Genomic DNA, 15,845 nt, shown 5'->3' with positions numbered 1-15,845 from the left:
AGCACCCTGCACTGCATAACTAAACCCAGAAAAGACCCTGTGCTTGTGTGCCTGTGTTTGAGAGAGCAGGCCAAGAACAGGGGAGGATTTGTCTCCTCCAGCTCTTGAAATCAAGCCCAATCTTTAATTAGCAAAACCTAACGCTGCTCTGGCCCACCTGCCAGGTGGCACAGACAGGAAGGGTTTCTCACAAATAGAGAACAGCATGTGCAAAAAGCTAAGAAAGATAATCCTGGTAAATAAACTTCTCATTAATAGGCGACACAGCAAGTCAACCATACCGTAACGTTACACCACTTCACAAGCCGCCGGTGCAGATGTTAGGAGCACCATCATCCGTCTCTCTCCTTTTCAGCTTGTCTGCTTTCTACCAGCATGCAGCAGAGGTGGACTGGTGACGTGATCCCATCTGATATAATTGTTTCAAGCAAATGGAATTCAGGTCAATAACTAACGCTTGCAGAAACCAAGTGCTGCTTCCCAGTTCCCTGTCATTGGCAATCTGCCGGTGAGTACCTGCAGACCGCTCTTCTCAGGGTCGCCTTTACAGCAACTGGTCTCCAGTCACGATGCAAAAGGATTCACTCACACAATGTAATGTGTGTAATGGTTGGACTTGATGATCTTACAGGTCTTTTCCAACCTTAGTGATTCTGTGACTCTGTGAAAGGTGCTGTGCATTTTAGAATATAAAAACCTCTTCTTTAACCCCTTTTTTTAAAATCTCCATTTTGAAGCAAGTACAGCCAAACCATTAAGCACTTCTGATGTGAAAAATGCCACTGGGAATATTTGCCAACATTACCATTATTAGTTCACATGAACTACCAATACCCATAAAAGTAGTGACCAGTACAACATATACTCTTCCCCCAAAGGTATCTTCTCAATTTAAAGAGCAGCTTTGTCTTAATACTGCATAAATTTAGAATTAATATCTTTAAAAGATTCACCAAACTTCAGATCCAGTTGCTGTCAACCTATGATAAAAGCAGGAAAGATCCAAGGCCTGAGTCAGAGCATTTATCGCACTGCACTTGAATATATATGCTTGGTGAAGGCCCTGAGCAAAACACTGACACTGGCTAATATATAACACCAGTCTTAGTTTAAAAGTCACATATGGCTGTTTAGATAGAAACATAAGCCAAGGAAAAATACTTCTGCTCCTCAGGACAAACCAGCTGTGGTCTCTCTGTGCAGCAGGAGCTATTGGCTGGCCCTACAAATACACAGCAGAAAGTATACATACCTTCAAGGAGCTATATGATTCATAGACTCGTTTAGGTTGGAAAAGACCTTTAAGACCATCATGACAATGGTACAAGGCCTCCTGCCTCAATGTATGTGACACTGTGGATGCAACAGAGAGGGGATTAAAAATACCCTCCTTTAAAAGGTCTTACTGCAGTAGCTCTCTGCAGCGGAAGGAGTTTGACTATATTTTACTGACGACTGCTCTCTTATTTTCTCAGGTGTGTCCCAGGAAGAGGCAGGAGGCATGACAAGCATCTGCCCATATTACTGAAAGGTACTGGGAACAGAGCACTCTCAAAAACCACAAAAACACTACTTCATAAATGCACTTAAGAGCTATATGACTGAGCTCCTGAAGCAAAGTATTTTCTATATTTTAGAAGTTATCATTACAAACAAGTCTAATTTGGCAGCTTTTGCAGTAGTAAGTACTTTCATTTCTTGTAATGGGACTAATCACATAGAAATGCATGACTGAGCTCAAAATACCTCTCATTTAGTTACTACCTTCACTGATTTTCTTTGGTTCTGCCAAGCAGTGTTACAGGATCTTCGCACATGACATCTTTTTTAAAATATTTAACAGTATCATCTCTAACTTTTCTCGTTCGGGTATTGTGTCGAGGGTTTTTTGGGTTTTGGTTATTTTTTTAAACAGTCTTTCACTGGGGAAGTCCAACTCCATGTTTTGTAACCTAAGTGGCATATAATATCTGTGCTTCATCCTGACTGCTTTATCCTTATACTTCTACGAATATCTGCCACCTTCCGCAACTATGAGTCTAATTTATTTTCCACTTACTGCTTTATTCATCCACATCCCAAAATTTCAGTGATCAAAGAACACCTTATGATGGCATGAATTGCATCAACGAAAGAATGGAGAAGAGAGAATAATACCAACAATTGTTGCCCACCTTAGACCACTGAATTCCAAGGGGGAGAAGAATTACCAGATTAGACACTTCACCTGTAAGTATTGTGGCACATGGCCCTCCAGCCACAGTGAACTGTAAAGCAAATGCTCCTTTCATTTAAAAAGCATTGCTGCTATGTGAAATACCAGCCTCATTTTCAAACATTAAATAACTTGGGCATAATTTTGAATTGCTTTCTCTTATCACCCATATTGAATGAGATATATAGACTGAATCCTTAATCTTATCTTTTCTAACTATTCCTGCTCCTCACTGCTATTTTTCTTTAACAAGTTTTGGAACTGTTCCTGTTTTGTTCTTCAGCAGCTGTACTAAAAGATACATTCATTTTCCAATGCTAATCCTTCCTGCAGTTTATAATGGTTTAACAAATGTGATATATACACATATAGCCCTTATATAGACTGAAAGGCAGTGCAGGACAAAACAAAATTCAAAATATTACAAGAATTATTTCTTTTTACTGATCAGATAGTATTTGATGGTAATGACATACACAATTTTGAGAGATTCTGTTCTTTGTTCCTTTTTGAGTGCCCATAGTTACCAAATATTACTCCATATAGCAGCCACAAATGTCTTAGCCATTTGAATGCTGCTCAGTGACTTCAATGATCAGCTTATTGCAAACAAGAAAAAAAAAATATTTTGTAGTGATGATGACAAACTTGACATGTGCCGTCTGCATAGGCAGTTTATTGAATATTTTAAATGAAATTTAAAAATAATCGTGTAGCATAAAACTCATTTTTGTGTGTCCAAAGTTTGCTCTGTGCTTCATTCTGGGGCAGTAAACTTGGCTAGAAGCCTATTTCACAATTACAAAAGTATTAGGGTATTTGCTTCTTTTCACAAATTCCCTATGCATTTTCCAACTTGCATAATTTGGATTTAGGAATTCAAGGTCCATAAGGTACAGCATCATTTTCTTTAGAAACCCGAATTAGCCTTAGCAAAACCACAGAGAGAGGTTTTGGCACCCAAAGCATGTCCTGTCTTCCCTTCTTCTTTCCTCCAGGTTCCTTTGAAAGGCTATCATTGCCAAAAAACTCCATCCCCTCCTCTTGGTTAGCAGCAGTGCCAGCAAGCGGCAGGGCTTGGGCATCTTACTGCCAAAGGGTGGAGATGACTATGGGGGCTGGGGAAAGATGTGCAACTCCAAGTCTAAAATCTTCTCCCCCTCCTTCCAGCGTAACACTCATTTCAGCAATACAGAAACATCCTCCTCTTCCCAGTTCAAAAAGATGTTTGTAACAGCACCTGTGCACCACAGGCAAAACTTCCAAAAGTTCTCAAAGGCCAAATTTACTTTGCCTCTTGGCTTAGGGACCTAAAGATACAGGCATTCTCCGAGAAGGCTTGCCCAAAGCATCTGAAGGGATCAGTGCTTAATAAACCCTGAAATAATCAAAGCTAAAAATTTCCCAAAAGGACACAAAACTTGCTTGCCGCAAACAATGTGAGAGAGATCAGATGCAAGTGACTGAATACAACATGTAAACACACAACCAGCTGGGAACGCATCCCAGAGGTTTCATTTAAGTACCAGTGCAGAGCTAGAGAAAAATAATTATGCACGTAAAGTGTTACTGTAAATGACAGCTAATAAAACAGAAGGCTCAAATTATTGTTGCTGCTTCAGAGGGCAAGTAGGCAAACACAATCAAAGAGTAAATGACAAGTCGTCGTGCAGAATTTCACTTCAAAAGTGCCACTTCACTTAAATGGCACAATGAATTCTAATTAATAGGAAGCATTAGACTGGAACATAAGGCAGCAAACATCACTAAAGAATAAACATATTCTCCCAGGAAGGAAAATTTACCCTGATCATGTTGTCAAGCTGACAGGAGCATCTTCCAGGAGCAAGTGGATCCAAGTTATCAGCAGTGCTCTAATTGCCGTTCTCAGTACTTGCACTTCCCTTGACTCAAGAACAATTAAGCCTTAAGCATTAGCCCTGGAGACAGGAATAATATCATGAAGCCACCTAGCAACTGTAATAATAATAACCTGTTGTTACTTCGGGAATGGAGGAATACTAGGGAGCGTTAGCAGACCGGACTGATAGTTGAGGCACTTGCTTAGTTACAGGATCTAACACCAGCTGACATGGATCCATACTCAAGTCACAGCTTCAGCCTTCCAAGTGAAACTCTTGTACAACACTCAATAACAGCCAGGATCCCCTGATTTCCCCAGGCTGCTGTGATGACTCCCCGGTGGCATTTTAAACAGCAATGGTTTGGTCAGGGTTCCTCCAGCTGTTTGTCTTTGTCCTATGTCCAATCCTATGTCTTTGTCCAGTCCTCCTCCCAGAGCTTGCTCCTGCAGCAGGGCTAGCCAAGAGGAAAGGAGTCAACTTTGCAACCAGATGAATTAAGCTTCCCAGCAATCAGTGTCTGCTCCCTGAAGCAAAGTGGGCTGCGAACTGCCGTCGTGGAGGAGCTGCTACACGTCCTGTTCAACCAGGTTCTGGGATAATCATCGTTCAAGTGTGCCAGGCTCCGGTGCCAACACACATCAGCATGCTGTGTCTTTGCACTGTGAGGCAGGAGGTTTCCATGTAATCATTTCTATCTACATTTAATAGGGAGAAGAGGTAAAACAACTACCTTAATATCCACCTCTTCCACAACCAGAAATTCACAGTGTGGAAAAATCAATCATTTTTGCAGAAGAAACAGGCACCCAAATGTCATTAAACACTTTCAGTTCAAATCTACTCTGAATTATGCTTGTGAAAACTCAGAATTCATTCTGTTGAAGTGAAGCAAGATGCTCATTATCAGCTGATCTATATATGCTGCATAATTTATGAAAAGCAGACAATCAACTAAAAGCTAAGGTTAGCAGCAGTCATTAGGTCTTAGGTATTTCCTGCCGGAATTCTATTTAAATGTTGAGGTTACCAGAAAGAAATTAACTCTTTATCTGCAAAGGAACTTTCAAAAGTAGCACAGGGTGTCCTGTTATGAACTTTCTAAAGATATCCATTGATTTTTGTAACAGCAGAGTTAGCCAACAGCTGGGGATCTGGAAAATCCCACCGCTGTAGTTATTCGAGGGGCCATGAAATGAGATTCTGTAAATTCATGCTAAAAAATTATTTACGTTCCTAGGAGCAGCAGTAGAATCTACCACGGTCTCTTGTGCTCCGTAACAGTTACATACACATTCAACACTTTTTTTTACCATACACCATATACATAGTACGTGGACTATAAAATATAGATCCCCTTCCCTATGATTCAGATTGAAATCAGCTTTGATTATCAAGTTCTGTTTTAATATTCCAGATTTTGGCAAGGTAAAAAAACACAGCTTTGCCAGAGATTTCTTAGATTTGCCCCTACGGCAGTTTTAAGAAAAATAATACACACTGCAGGCCAAATTATGTTTTGAGTTACCAGAGTTGCATAAGAGTCAGAACATAATTTGGCCTGCAAGATCTGTAATTCTGAATTATGATAATGTTCAAGGCAGAAAGAACATAGATTGTCTTTAAATCAAGGGCCGGCAGTTGGGAAAAAAGACCATCTCCCTCCTGTGGACTAATAAAATGTGGTACAGTGCCACCAAATAAGGGCAAATAGAGAAGTCTGAACATCCTAAAGATCCCATTTTCAGAGTACATTTCAAAGGAAATAGTGATTATTAGTAGTATACGTGTCCAGTAATAATCACAGCTTTGGGAGTGGGGGAGGAAATCAATATAAATTAAATAGGCTTAATATTCTGCTATTCACATCGTGCACAGCAGCGTATAAAGCATCCTATCCTGCAAAACGTCAGTTTTAATGGGAGAGGAAAACAACACTTTGCATTTGGAGCATAGCTGACAGTAGCATCTCTAAATTTCAGAGAGCCCTTTTTCTCCATACATTTTTATTCTTTGCTTACTTCCTAGAGGGTTACAATTGCAATTGTACCCACTTGGTATTTGATGAAAATACCAATTGCTCTCATTTAATCACGGAGCGCACTTTTACCACTATGCAACAGAGCTCCTCAGCCTGCAACTAACTGAGGACCACTTGTTTGAAAAATCCTGCGACTTCAGTAAGGTTTCATGTGCACATCCAACAGCAGAATCATGCCCTGAATGAAAAATCTCCTTTTAGATTTTCTTAAGAGTATCTGCCTGGTATGTGTAAATCATTCGCCTTTTTCTATAGGGATTATAAAAGCCAAAAGTCAAACACAGTATTCTAAGCAGAGGAACATTTTGCTGTAAGTGGTTTCAGAGAAAGTTAACATATTTATAATTTTTACTTCAACTCTATTTCCAAAGTGGTTTAATAACTTGCTCTACTTGAACTAGGAATAAAAAAAAATCCCTGGAAATTTTCTGTATGTACTTAGCTGTGTGGTGGGACTACAGCAAGAAAGCTTAGTTTGCAGTTGACGTGATTCAAGCTAAATCACACTGGCATTCATGAAGCACAAAATAAAAGAGGGAAAAGGGTAAAGTATAAAGAGGAAATCGCTAGTACAAATTTTGGGGACTAGATCCATTACTGCAGTTCAAGCATACGAGAACCAGAAATGGAAAGAAGAAAGAAGGTGAAAAAGGGAGTCCATAAAAAGCAATCGGCATGCCACGTGGGGGAACTGCAAGGTCTTCAGCTACCCATGTATGTGGGCAAGAAGCTAGTAAAATTTCGTTTTGAAAAGCTTTCACTCCTGATAAGCATTCATTGTCAATACTGAAAGAGAAAAGATGCGCAACCTGAATCCAAACAGTGCTCCTTATCCTCACCTCCGATGAGTATAAGCTGGCTGTAAATCTACTGAACGTAGAAGAGGTACTTGGAATTGAAACTGAATTAAGTGATATTGGCTGAGCAAGTTGTCTATCCTCTCCCCTTTCCCAATAACACGCTATTTGACAGGTCTCATTGATCTGCATCACTGTGAGAAGGGGGGGTGGAGTTGGAACGGGCACTAAATCAACAGAGATAAGACTTAGCGTTGTGCGGCAGCTGCAGCAAGAGACCAAGCACCATGCACTGCCATTTAATGGAGAGAGATGATGTTTGCAGTCTTCCTGAGGGAAATTTTCAGGGGGCTGATTGCAGCTGCTATGACAACAAGGGGGAGGATGTGATGTCACACAACGACCTGAGCGACGGCTGTCACACTGTCCCAGCGCATGGCTCAACTCGCCAGCTGGGAAGCCAGTAGAGACCTCATTAAGTGCATCTGTTCAGTAATTACTACAACTTTCCCCGCTCCACGCTTCCAACTTTGCACACAGCCATAGAGCGAGGCTATTGATGTAGTCACGAGGGTTAAGTTCCCAGGCCTGAAAATTTCGAGTCTGTAGCTATTAGAAATCTGAGATCAAGTTTCAGCAGTATGGTTAGATACAAGCTCTGTCACCAGGCAGGGAGAAGTGGGGAGGCAAATCATATCGGCATAATCTTGACGAAGTCTTGGAAGCAAGCCATGGAAAAGCTGCGTGATTTGCCTCCCTTGTACGTAGGGCAGATCCTTCTCTAATCTACAGCAGCATTCGCTTTAACTGCAAAAGTCTGTCCAGGACAGATCCTTTGCTCATGTAAATCATTGCAGTTCTCCCAGCTGCAGTAGAGTGATGCAGGGTTCCGCTGGCCAGGATCCTGCCTCTTGACTTGATTTGCACTAGTACACAAATAAGTGCAGGATACGTCCAGGAGCCTTTTGCTTTTTTACTCATGCAGAGCTAAGGAACTTGGAAGAATGAGCTTGCATTTGCGCTACATGAGGAAAATAGACCAATTAGTACAGCACAAGGGTTTAAAATAGAAGATCTGCGGCAGAAATGCAAATCCCCAAAGGTAATTAGGTTTGAAAGCTCCTAGACTCTGGTCCTCACAGCAGCAGTATGAGGAGGAGGATGCAGACCTCTGGCTTTTGACATGGGAGAGGGAGCCGGCTGGGGCTGCGAATGAGGGAAGGCTGCTCCCGGTCAGGCAACAGGCCTGGCTGCCTGCCTAAAACTGAGCTCAAAAGGCACAGAGGAGTTCATGCCTGTTTGTTTCTTTTGAACTTCGGGCGTTCTAAAAAAATCTGAAATTTGTAATTAATCTCGCTGCATCAACTCAGAAGGCATTGGGAGCAGGAGTGATTGGCCAAAGACCAGAGAGAAAACAAAAGCATGGGCAATGCTATTTCTCACCATGGTAAGATGGGGCCCCTCCTGGCAGGGAGCAACAATCATTCGTTGTCTCTAGAAGAGGGCTGACTGCGCTTGCTTCCCTCACAGAAGATGAGCAGGGGGACAAACAGCACGGTGGGTCTGGGGTCTGGCACAACGGGAACAGGAGTCCCCATCTCCAGCCAGGTGCCTCCACCTTCTGCCCTATTTGCACCTTGCGTTGGAGGCTCTGTTGCCCCACAAGCCCAGTTTTCATAGCTACTTCCCATTAGTGAATCTTATTCCCAACTCATTGAGGGGTTTAGACCTTTTGGTGACATTAGTCAGAGGTGACTGAGCACACCTGGACATACGTAATTTGCCAATCTTAAAAAAAAAAAAAAAATATCATATGAAACAATTAAAGAAACACTTCCTGACAGTGACGACAATGGTTTTATCCATTAACATCTCTCCTCACCCAGGGCTCTGGAGGTTATTTTCCCATGTATGAAACTCAGCTGCAGAGAATGGGGATGGCCATTCACCCACACCAAAGTATGCTGCAAAGGTTTTACTGTTCGCAGCTTCCCTGAGAAATAAAATCAAGAGGAGGAAGGAAAATAGCACTTTTGATGTGACCCTGCCACAGGGACCTGCAATCTGAATCTGATCCTTTGTTGGCTGCTGCTGAAGCTGGTGTGCAACCCTGCATGGTAACCTCTCACTGAAAACAACTCTGACAGAGAAGGAGACAGCCCCAAACACTTGCTGCCTTTCTGGATGCCAAGATCCAGGCAGAGCACAGCTGTCAACAGCAGGTAGCAGCGATAAGGTAGACCATCCACAGAGGCAAATGGGCAGAGCTCCCTGAAAACATTGCCAAGCTTTTTGCCGCACAAGAACTACCGCTGCAGTCTTTTCAAAGATAGTTTACAGAATCACAGAAATCACAGAATCACTAAGGTTGGAAAAGACCTGTAAGATCAAGTCCAACCATTACCAAAAAAAAAAAAACAAACCCCCCCAAAAAACCCATACCACACAGCACCATGCCCATCAAGCCACGTGCCACAATGCCACGTCCACACGCTCCTTGAACACCTCCAGGGAGGGTGACTCCACTACATCCCTGGGCAGTCTATTCCATTGTGTTACCACTCTCTCAGTAAAGAAATTTTTCCTAATATCCAGTCTGTATCTCCCCTGGCGCAACTTGAGGTACTTAACTTACAGCAGTCCACCCCCGCAACATCAAAGATGTCAGTGCAATATCAAGACCCTGTAGATGCCACAGAAATCACCATCTCCAGCCCTTTATAGAAGCAGCTACAGGTTAAGTACCAGCAGCAGGAATTCCTATTGCCCATCACCATGGCAGAGACCATCCACCCCACACAAAAGGGCCGGCTGGCTATCTCACCCATATGCACACCACCTATACAGACTCCTTTCAGGTGTCTTTTCAGGCAGAGCAGACAGAGACCAGACTGGTTTGAAGCTAAAACACAACTTAGTAATGGAGGGAGCAGAAAAAAACCTCTCATAACTTCAGAGCTTTATTTCACAATGTATTTGCTGACAGCTTTCTTTAGGTGAATTTGTTGGGGGTAGGACTATGTTGGAAGAGATTTTAATTCTTTATAGTCTATTATCATTACATCAGACTTCCTTAAATTACATTTAAAAATCTCACATCCCTATTGCAAGCTTAGTATTTGTAGTATATTAATAAAATGTCAGATGACAGTGTTCCACTGTTTACACAGAAATCATCAGTGCTTCCTATCAGCTCTTATTGAGAAAATATCCTCTTAGTAAGGTCTATCAGGAGAGACAGGGGAGGGAAAAAAAGCACAAAGTTTTGGGGGTTTCATTGTTGTTTTTTAAATCTTTCGTATTATGTCATAACAAAGAAAATTATAGAGTTTAGGTACAAGGAGAGGCTATAATCCACAGCAGGAGTGGTGGCTATGCATTCCCCCTTCACCTTTTTGCCAGGGACACAGTTCGTGTGCAGGCAGAGATACCTTCCCCTCTCCCCGAAACCAGACTGATCCCATAGACAGACATTTCTCCCAGACCTCCTTTGAAGGAAGGCTACGAGTGACGCACATGCAGAATTAGGGAGAGATTTGTCAGCACCTTATAATTACAGTGTGTTTTCAGTCGGAATGACATTTTTTGTTATAAGCAACTAAGGGCAGAATTAAAGTAAATCTCCATGAAAATGCACTGCGTGTGGCCCTACGGGAGTCTTCTGCTGAAACCTGCCTCTTTTGTGGGTTACAAAGGTGCCGTTGCCCTCAGATGAATGACAAACTCCAATAAGGCTGAAAATCAATACACAATAACAAAACAGTTAATTACTATAATGTACACAGTTCTCTGGCCAAAATACAGTACAAAAAAATGAAACTGCTCTTATTTCTCTGGTTCTTTGTAGAATATTTTAAAAACCCATTCCTGCCTATTCCATTCCTAACGGACAACCTTTCAAGAAAGAATAACAGAAAATCCACAGCAGCATTTTCTTTAAAAGTTAAACACACAACACAGAGCTGAAGGTATTTTTCCTTATCCTAATAAAGCTAAGTCCAATATTTAGTTTGCTTCCAATCTTCCCTACCCCAATTCAGACCAACACAGCGCACGCACCTCCTCAAGCAACGTTTTCTTTGACCAAAACACAGAAGGCATTTCTGAAGTGATCTGTCAGAGGGACCAGTGAGAACTACTTTGGCTGTTCTACCTGTGATGTTGAAAGGGATGTTAAAATGGGTTTCAAGTAGTGAACTGCAACATGAGAAACTCCGGCAACATTAAGAAAACCACATTTTTAAAGAATTATTTCAAAATAGGGCCCAAAAGCACCACTGAGCAAAACTCAGATCTTCCATAATAATCGGAGGGAGAGCTTTTGCATGCAAAATGGAGCCAGTGTCCTCCTAAAGAAAATTTCCTGCAAGATTTAGAAACAACTGCTGTGAGCTAGACTAAGTGTTTCAGTGCCACATCTCTCCAGTAACACCTGAGTTACAGCAGAACTTCCCATCACTTCATTTCATTCTAATCCATAAAAATAAATTTATTATCTTTGTTGGACGGGACAAAACAATGTTGCCAGGTGCTTCTGGATATGAGAAGCAGAGAGTGGGAGCTTTAATGAAGTTAGCTCTTAGTCATAGGAAGGTGATAAATGCAGAAAGAAAATATCCTCTTGTTAATGTTTGTGTTTACCATTTTCCCAGGTTTATAGACAGTGGATGTTTCTCTGCCTTGCACCTTTAGTCAGTCAGTTACAGCAACAAAGTCAGTAAGCAACAAAGTCAGTAAGCAACACAGTGGCATTCTGATTTAATAGCCTTCCATCTGCACAGGAGTGATGAGACAAGGCGCTGGCCAAAAAAAAAAAAAAAAACAACAACAAAAAAAACAGGCCTTAAGTCTTAATTTCTTTTCCTTTAAACTCAGCTGCTGTTCTCTTATGGTTTACTTTTAGTGGAGGAAAATTTAGCTGAAGTTAAACAAGACCTCAAATCCAATAACTTGGGTGTACAAAACTTCATGGACTCTGAAATTTGCTGACATAGACCATGGCAAATAAAGATCTTAAAGCCTTCATCTGAGATACGCTGAATTTTCTAGAGCAAACTAAATTGCATGATTCCTGTCTTGAATGGTCCCACTAAATGCCTCACGCTGTGGCTCCACTATAGTCCCTTCACATCACGCTACCAGTGGAAAAAGTCCGTAAAAGCAGAATATCCAAAACCACATGGAAATCCTCAGCGGGCATAGAGCAGCACACCTCAGTCCTCCTCAGGATCTCTGTCGAAGGGGCAGCATCTGGAGGAAAGGGATTTGCAACTACTTTGTTTCTCTGTACAGAAGAAAGCTATCGAGTATTGGCATACATTTGCCCTTCTGGTACGGCACATCCCTTTCTTCCGCAGGGATCTGTGAAGTCCTTGGGAAGTGCAGAGTTCTCACAGCTCTCCTGTGCCGCCACCAGCGCTGTGAGCAACCAAGGTGAAAATTAGAGCAGTCAAGAAGCTGCTCTGGGTTGCTGTGCTGTGTGAATGGATGCTGACCATTCCAGAGACATGAGGCTATCTAACTGCAAGCCATCAGCAAGGAGCTCTTCTTGCACTAGTCTTCTTCCATGCCCACATACTTCCACGTTTGATGTTAGGCCCAGGTCTGTCATTAAAATTTTCATTGTCTCATTGTAAGTGATCATTTTTCAAAACACTGTGAAGATCGTCTTTCTTAGCAGATAGTATAACGGTGAATCAATGCAAAATATTTTCTTTTGCGCCCAAATGGAAACTCATTTCTCTAAACCTCATATTACTCTGTTCCTCAAGAGCATCAGCCTTCTCTCCCTGCCGACACTTCAATAGCAGATGCAGCAGCTCAGCATTTCCCAAGAACTTCTTAAAAATTTGCAGTACCCAAAACTAGATACCTACACAGAAGTCTCATCTGAAGGCAAAAAGAAGTTTAAGCCCATCCCTGACACACTAACGTTGCTGTGGGATCTTTTCAAGACATTAATTTTCTTCAGTGTAAAGATTAACAAATAGATGAATCGTTCAGGTCTGTCTGCCACACAGTGCTGGTAATAGCAGACAGCATGTTTACAAAGTTTTCACGGTTATGTGAGTCAATCCAATGCACACTTGCCCAGATATAAAAATAAATGTTATATAATGCACAGATCACAGAATCAATACGCTGGTTGTGTGTGCCAAATAGAAGAAAATAGCACAGGAACTCCTATGCAACAACTGTCCTAAGAAGCAGAAGAAGCTGCAATTCTAAACCTGAGTCATTTGATCCAAAATTTGGTTTAATTGTTTTGTGAGCACGAGTAGCAATAAAGACAGCAGAGCAAGAAAGACAGCAATCCTGTTGCTTTGTTCAAGAACAAAAAAAAATAATTAGGCACAGTCATAATTGAGCATAAATGTTCAATATCTTCAGATAATGTGCTTAGGCTCAAAAAGGAAATGTTTATCCTCCAGACTGACACAAACTGATGAAGTAACACTACTAATAATGGTGCTGATAGGGAGAAAGATCAAGATAGAGAGTTCAAAAGTGAGCATGTTGCAACTTAACCTGTGGAGGGACTACCACCTTCCCATTAGAGAAAGAAATTTGAAAAGCAGCATTTGCCTGGCAGTTTCACCTTTAAAAGGCTATGTGCACATTAACAGATGACTGCATGAAGATATTTTAATGAAACATATATTTCCATCTCCAATTTTTTTCAGCGAGTTTAATGTTTGCATGATGTTAATGATTGCAAAACAAGTTTTCCATAAAGCAGAGGAATAAACAGGTATCTCCTCCCACACCAATAAAAAGCTTGTATCCATCATTATTAGATGAAATTGTGACCCAATTACGCTAGTACAAATCAGGAAAAACTTTCCTGATTTCACAACTGCAAGGAAGTAGAATCTCTGTCTTCTTAAAGGTATTCAAGGGGAATGGTAATAATCAATCGATATAGATGCAAGTTATCCATATATTTTAACTTGGATTTCATCTAAAAATTAAAGTGGGACGTAAGCTTGCTTTGTTTCTAAGATCTATAGGGATTTATATAACGTAGCCTAGTGAGATATGCAGTTTTAGCAGAGCAGCCTGCTCAGGGAATCCTGTTTTTAACTTTTGCACAGCAAGTGTCTTGGAAAAACACATAGACACCTGTCGCTTTGAGTAGCCTCACTTTTCCCTAAGACAGTGAACACAAACAATCACCTGCACTCTTCAAACACCTACAACAACCAGTCCTAAAATTCTAATCTCTCCTCACATCTTTCCCTGCCCCAGCAATTTTGCTTTTTGCGTTTGAGAGGCAACAAGAACTGTTACATACATCTTTACGTAAACTGAGAAATGGCAAAAGGTTACAGAATTTGGAAACACTGGCTAAGTGAACAAAGACATATTGGAAACAAAGCCAAGGCTCCCAAAGGTTATGTTCTGGGCTCATCGGAAGGAAACACAGCTAGCAAGTTGGAAACCTGCAATCCTGAAGCCCAGGCTTTCCTGAGATAAGGTTCCAAAACAAAAGTTCTGCAAACATCTTGGTGAACTTGTGCCAAAACCCCGTGAAAGGATTTACAGCGGCTGCGTATCAAAGGCAAGTTTCTTGGGCAGAAGAAAATATAGAATCAGAATGGAAAACCAACCCAGACAAAAGTTGCAGGGCATCTATATGTTTTAAAGGCATATATTGGCAAAAAGCAGCTGTCAACAGCTGTCTTTTACCTGTACTTACTGGAACTGCAAAGAAAAGAGGGGAAAGGAGAAGAGAGACAATGAAGGAAAGAAGAGGAATTAAATCAGGCTCACCAATTGTAAAGCTATAGCCATCAATGCTGAAAGTAGCACTCCGGCATTTTTTAAATCCTTCCTTTCGGCTGCTTGGCTCTGTCATGATCCTGCCAGCTTGTACTTTCAGCAGCAGCCTTTCTCTCCCCCCGTGGAAGCAGAGCGCTCGAGCTCGCTTTTAGCTGCCCTTCAATATCTGCCTGTGACAGTACGCACACCCAACCTCACCCATCTCCCGGCGCGGGGAGCCGAATCCGAGAGGCATGCACCCAGCAGCTTTCTCCTCCCCCAAACACTCTCGCTGGCGTGTTAGCGACATGCCTACTCAGGGTTTAACAACTGGTTAGAGGCTCCGGTATCTAAACCGGCAGTCAATTAGTGCAAGACTACCGAGTCAATAAGCCAGCTGTATCTGTCAAATCTCTGTGTAGGAGTCAGCACACAATTAAAAAAAAGAGATGAAGGGTTAGATTTTGCTGTGATCTACCCACTGACGTTCCTTGTATTCCCTGCTATGCTGCAGCCCCTGCTTCTGTGACTTCCCTTGCTCGTGGGGATTTCTGACTTGCAGCAAATTGTGCTCAGATTTCAGCCCTTCAAATACAAGCAATATGTTTTAATCATTCGAGATACAATGAATCAACCCAAGATTACAGTACACCATCAATCATCTACTACTTATACTAACGGCAAGTCTCTAGAAACACAACTGCCAGCAGAACGCAAGAGATTATCAGTAAGAACGTCAGTGACTGTGGGAAAACAACAAAAGTAATTTAGCAGTAATGATGATAAACTGAGCAAAGCGTACACAAACAACGCACACACACACACACACACACACAAAAGTCTTCTGAGCTCTTCCTCCTCCTGGTGGTTCATCACAAGGTTTGTAAACTCCTCTCTGCAGTTTTTTTATCCAATGATGTTTAAAAATGTGATTGAGAGTGCTTGCAGCAATCTGCTGAAAAAGGCAGGCAAATCATCCCTATCATATGAACAGGCAAAATTTAGAGCCAAGGCTGGCAAAGTTTTCACAGAAGGCTAGCAGCAAGCCAAGCTTTTATAAATAGGTATCCAAGAAAACACTGTCAATATCTTAATGATCCCAGTTCACATAAAGCTGTGCAATCCTTTTCTTTCTCCTGTAATATGTGTTAATATAGAAATATGCTACT

General features: G+C 41.6%; 1 protein-coding gene across 1 annotated transcript in view; it reads right to left on the bottom strand.

The window, feature by feature from the left end:
- The window catches only part of PDE1C (phosphodiesterase 1C), a 315,948-nt gene extending 301,175 nt beyond the window's left edge, over positions 1–14,773 (bottom strand). The window contains exon 1 of the mRNA XM_059818717.1: positions 14,689–14,773. Within this exon, the coding sequence (XP_059674700.1) occupies positions 14,689–14,773 (85 nt within the window). The remainder of the gene's footprint in view (positions 1–14,688) is intronic.
- Positions 14,774–15,845: the final 1,072 nt, after the last annotated feature.

This window comes from Gavia stellata, chromosome 6 (genome assembly GCF_030936135.1).
Source record: "Gavia stellata isolate bGavSte3 chromosome 6, bGavSte3.hap2, whole genome shotgun sequence".
Lineage (NCBI taxonomy): Eukaryota > Metazoa > Chordata > Aves > Gaviiformes > Gaviidae > Gavia > Gavia stellata.
Note: the sequence above shows the minus strand (reverse complement) of the source record. Positions and strands in the feature narration are given on the sequence as shown.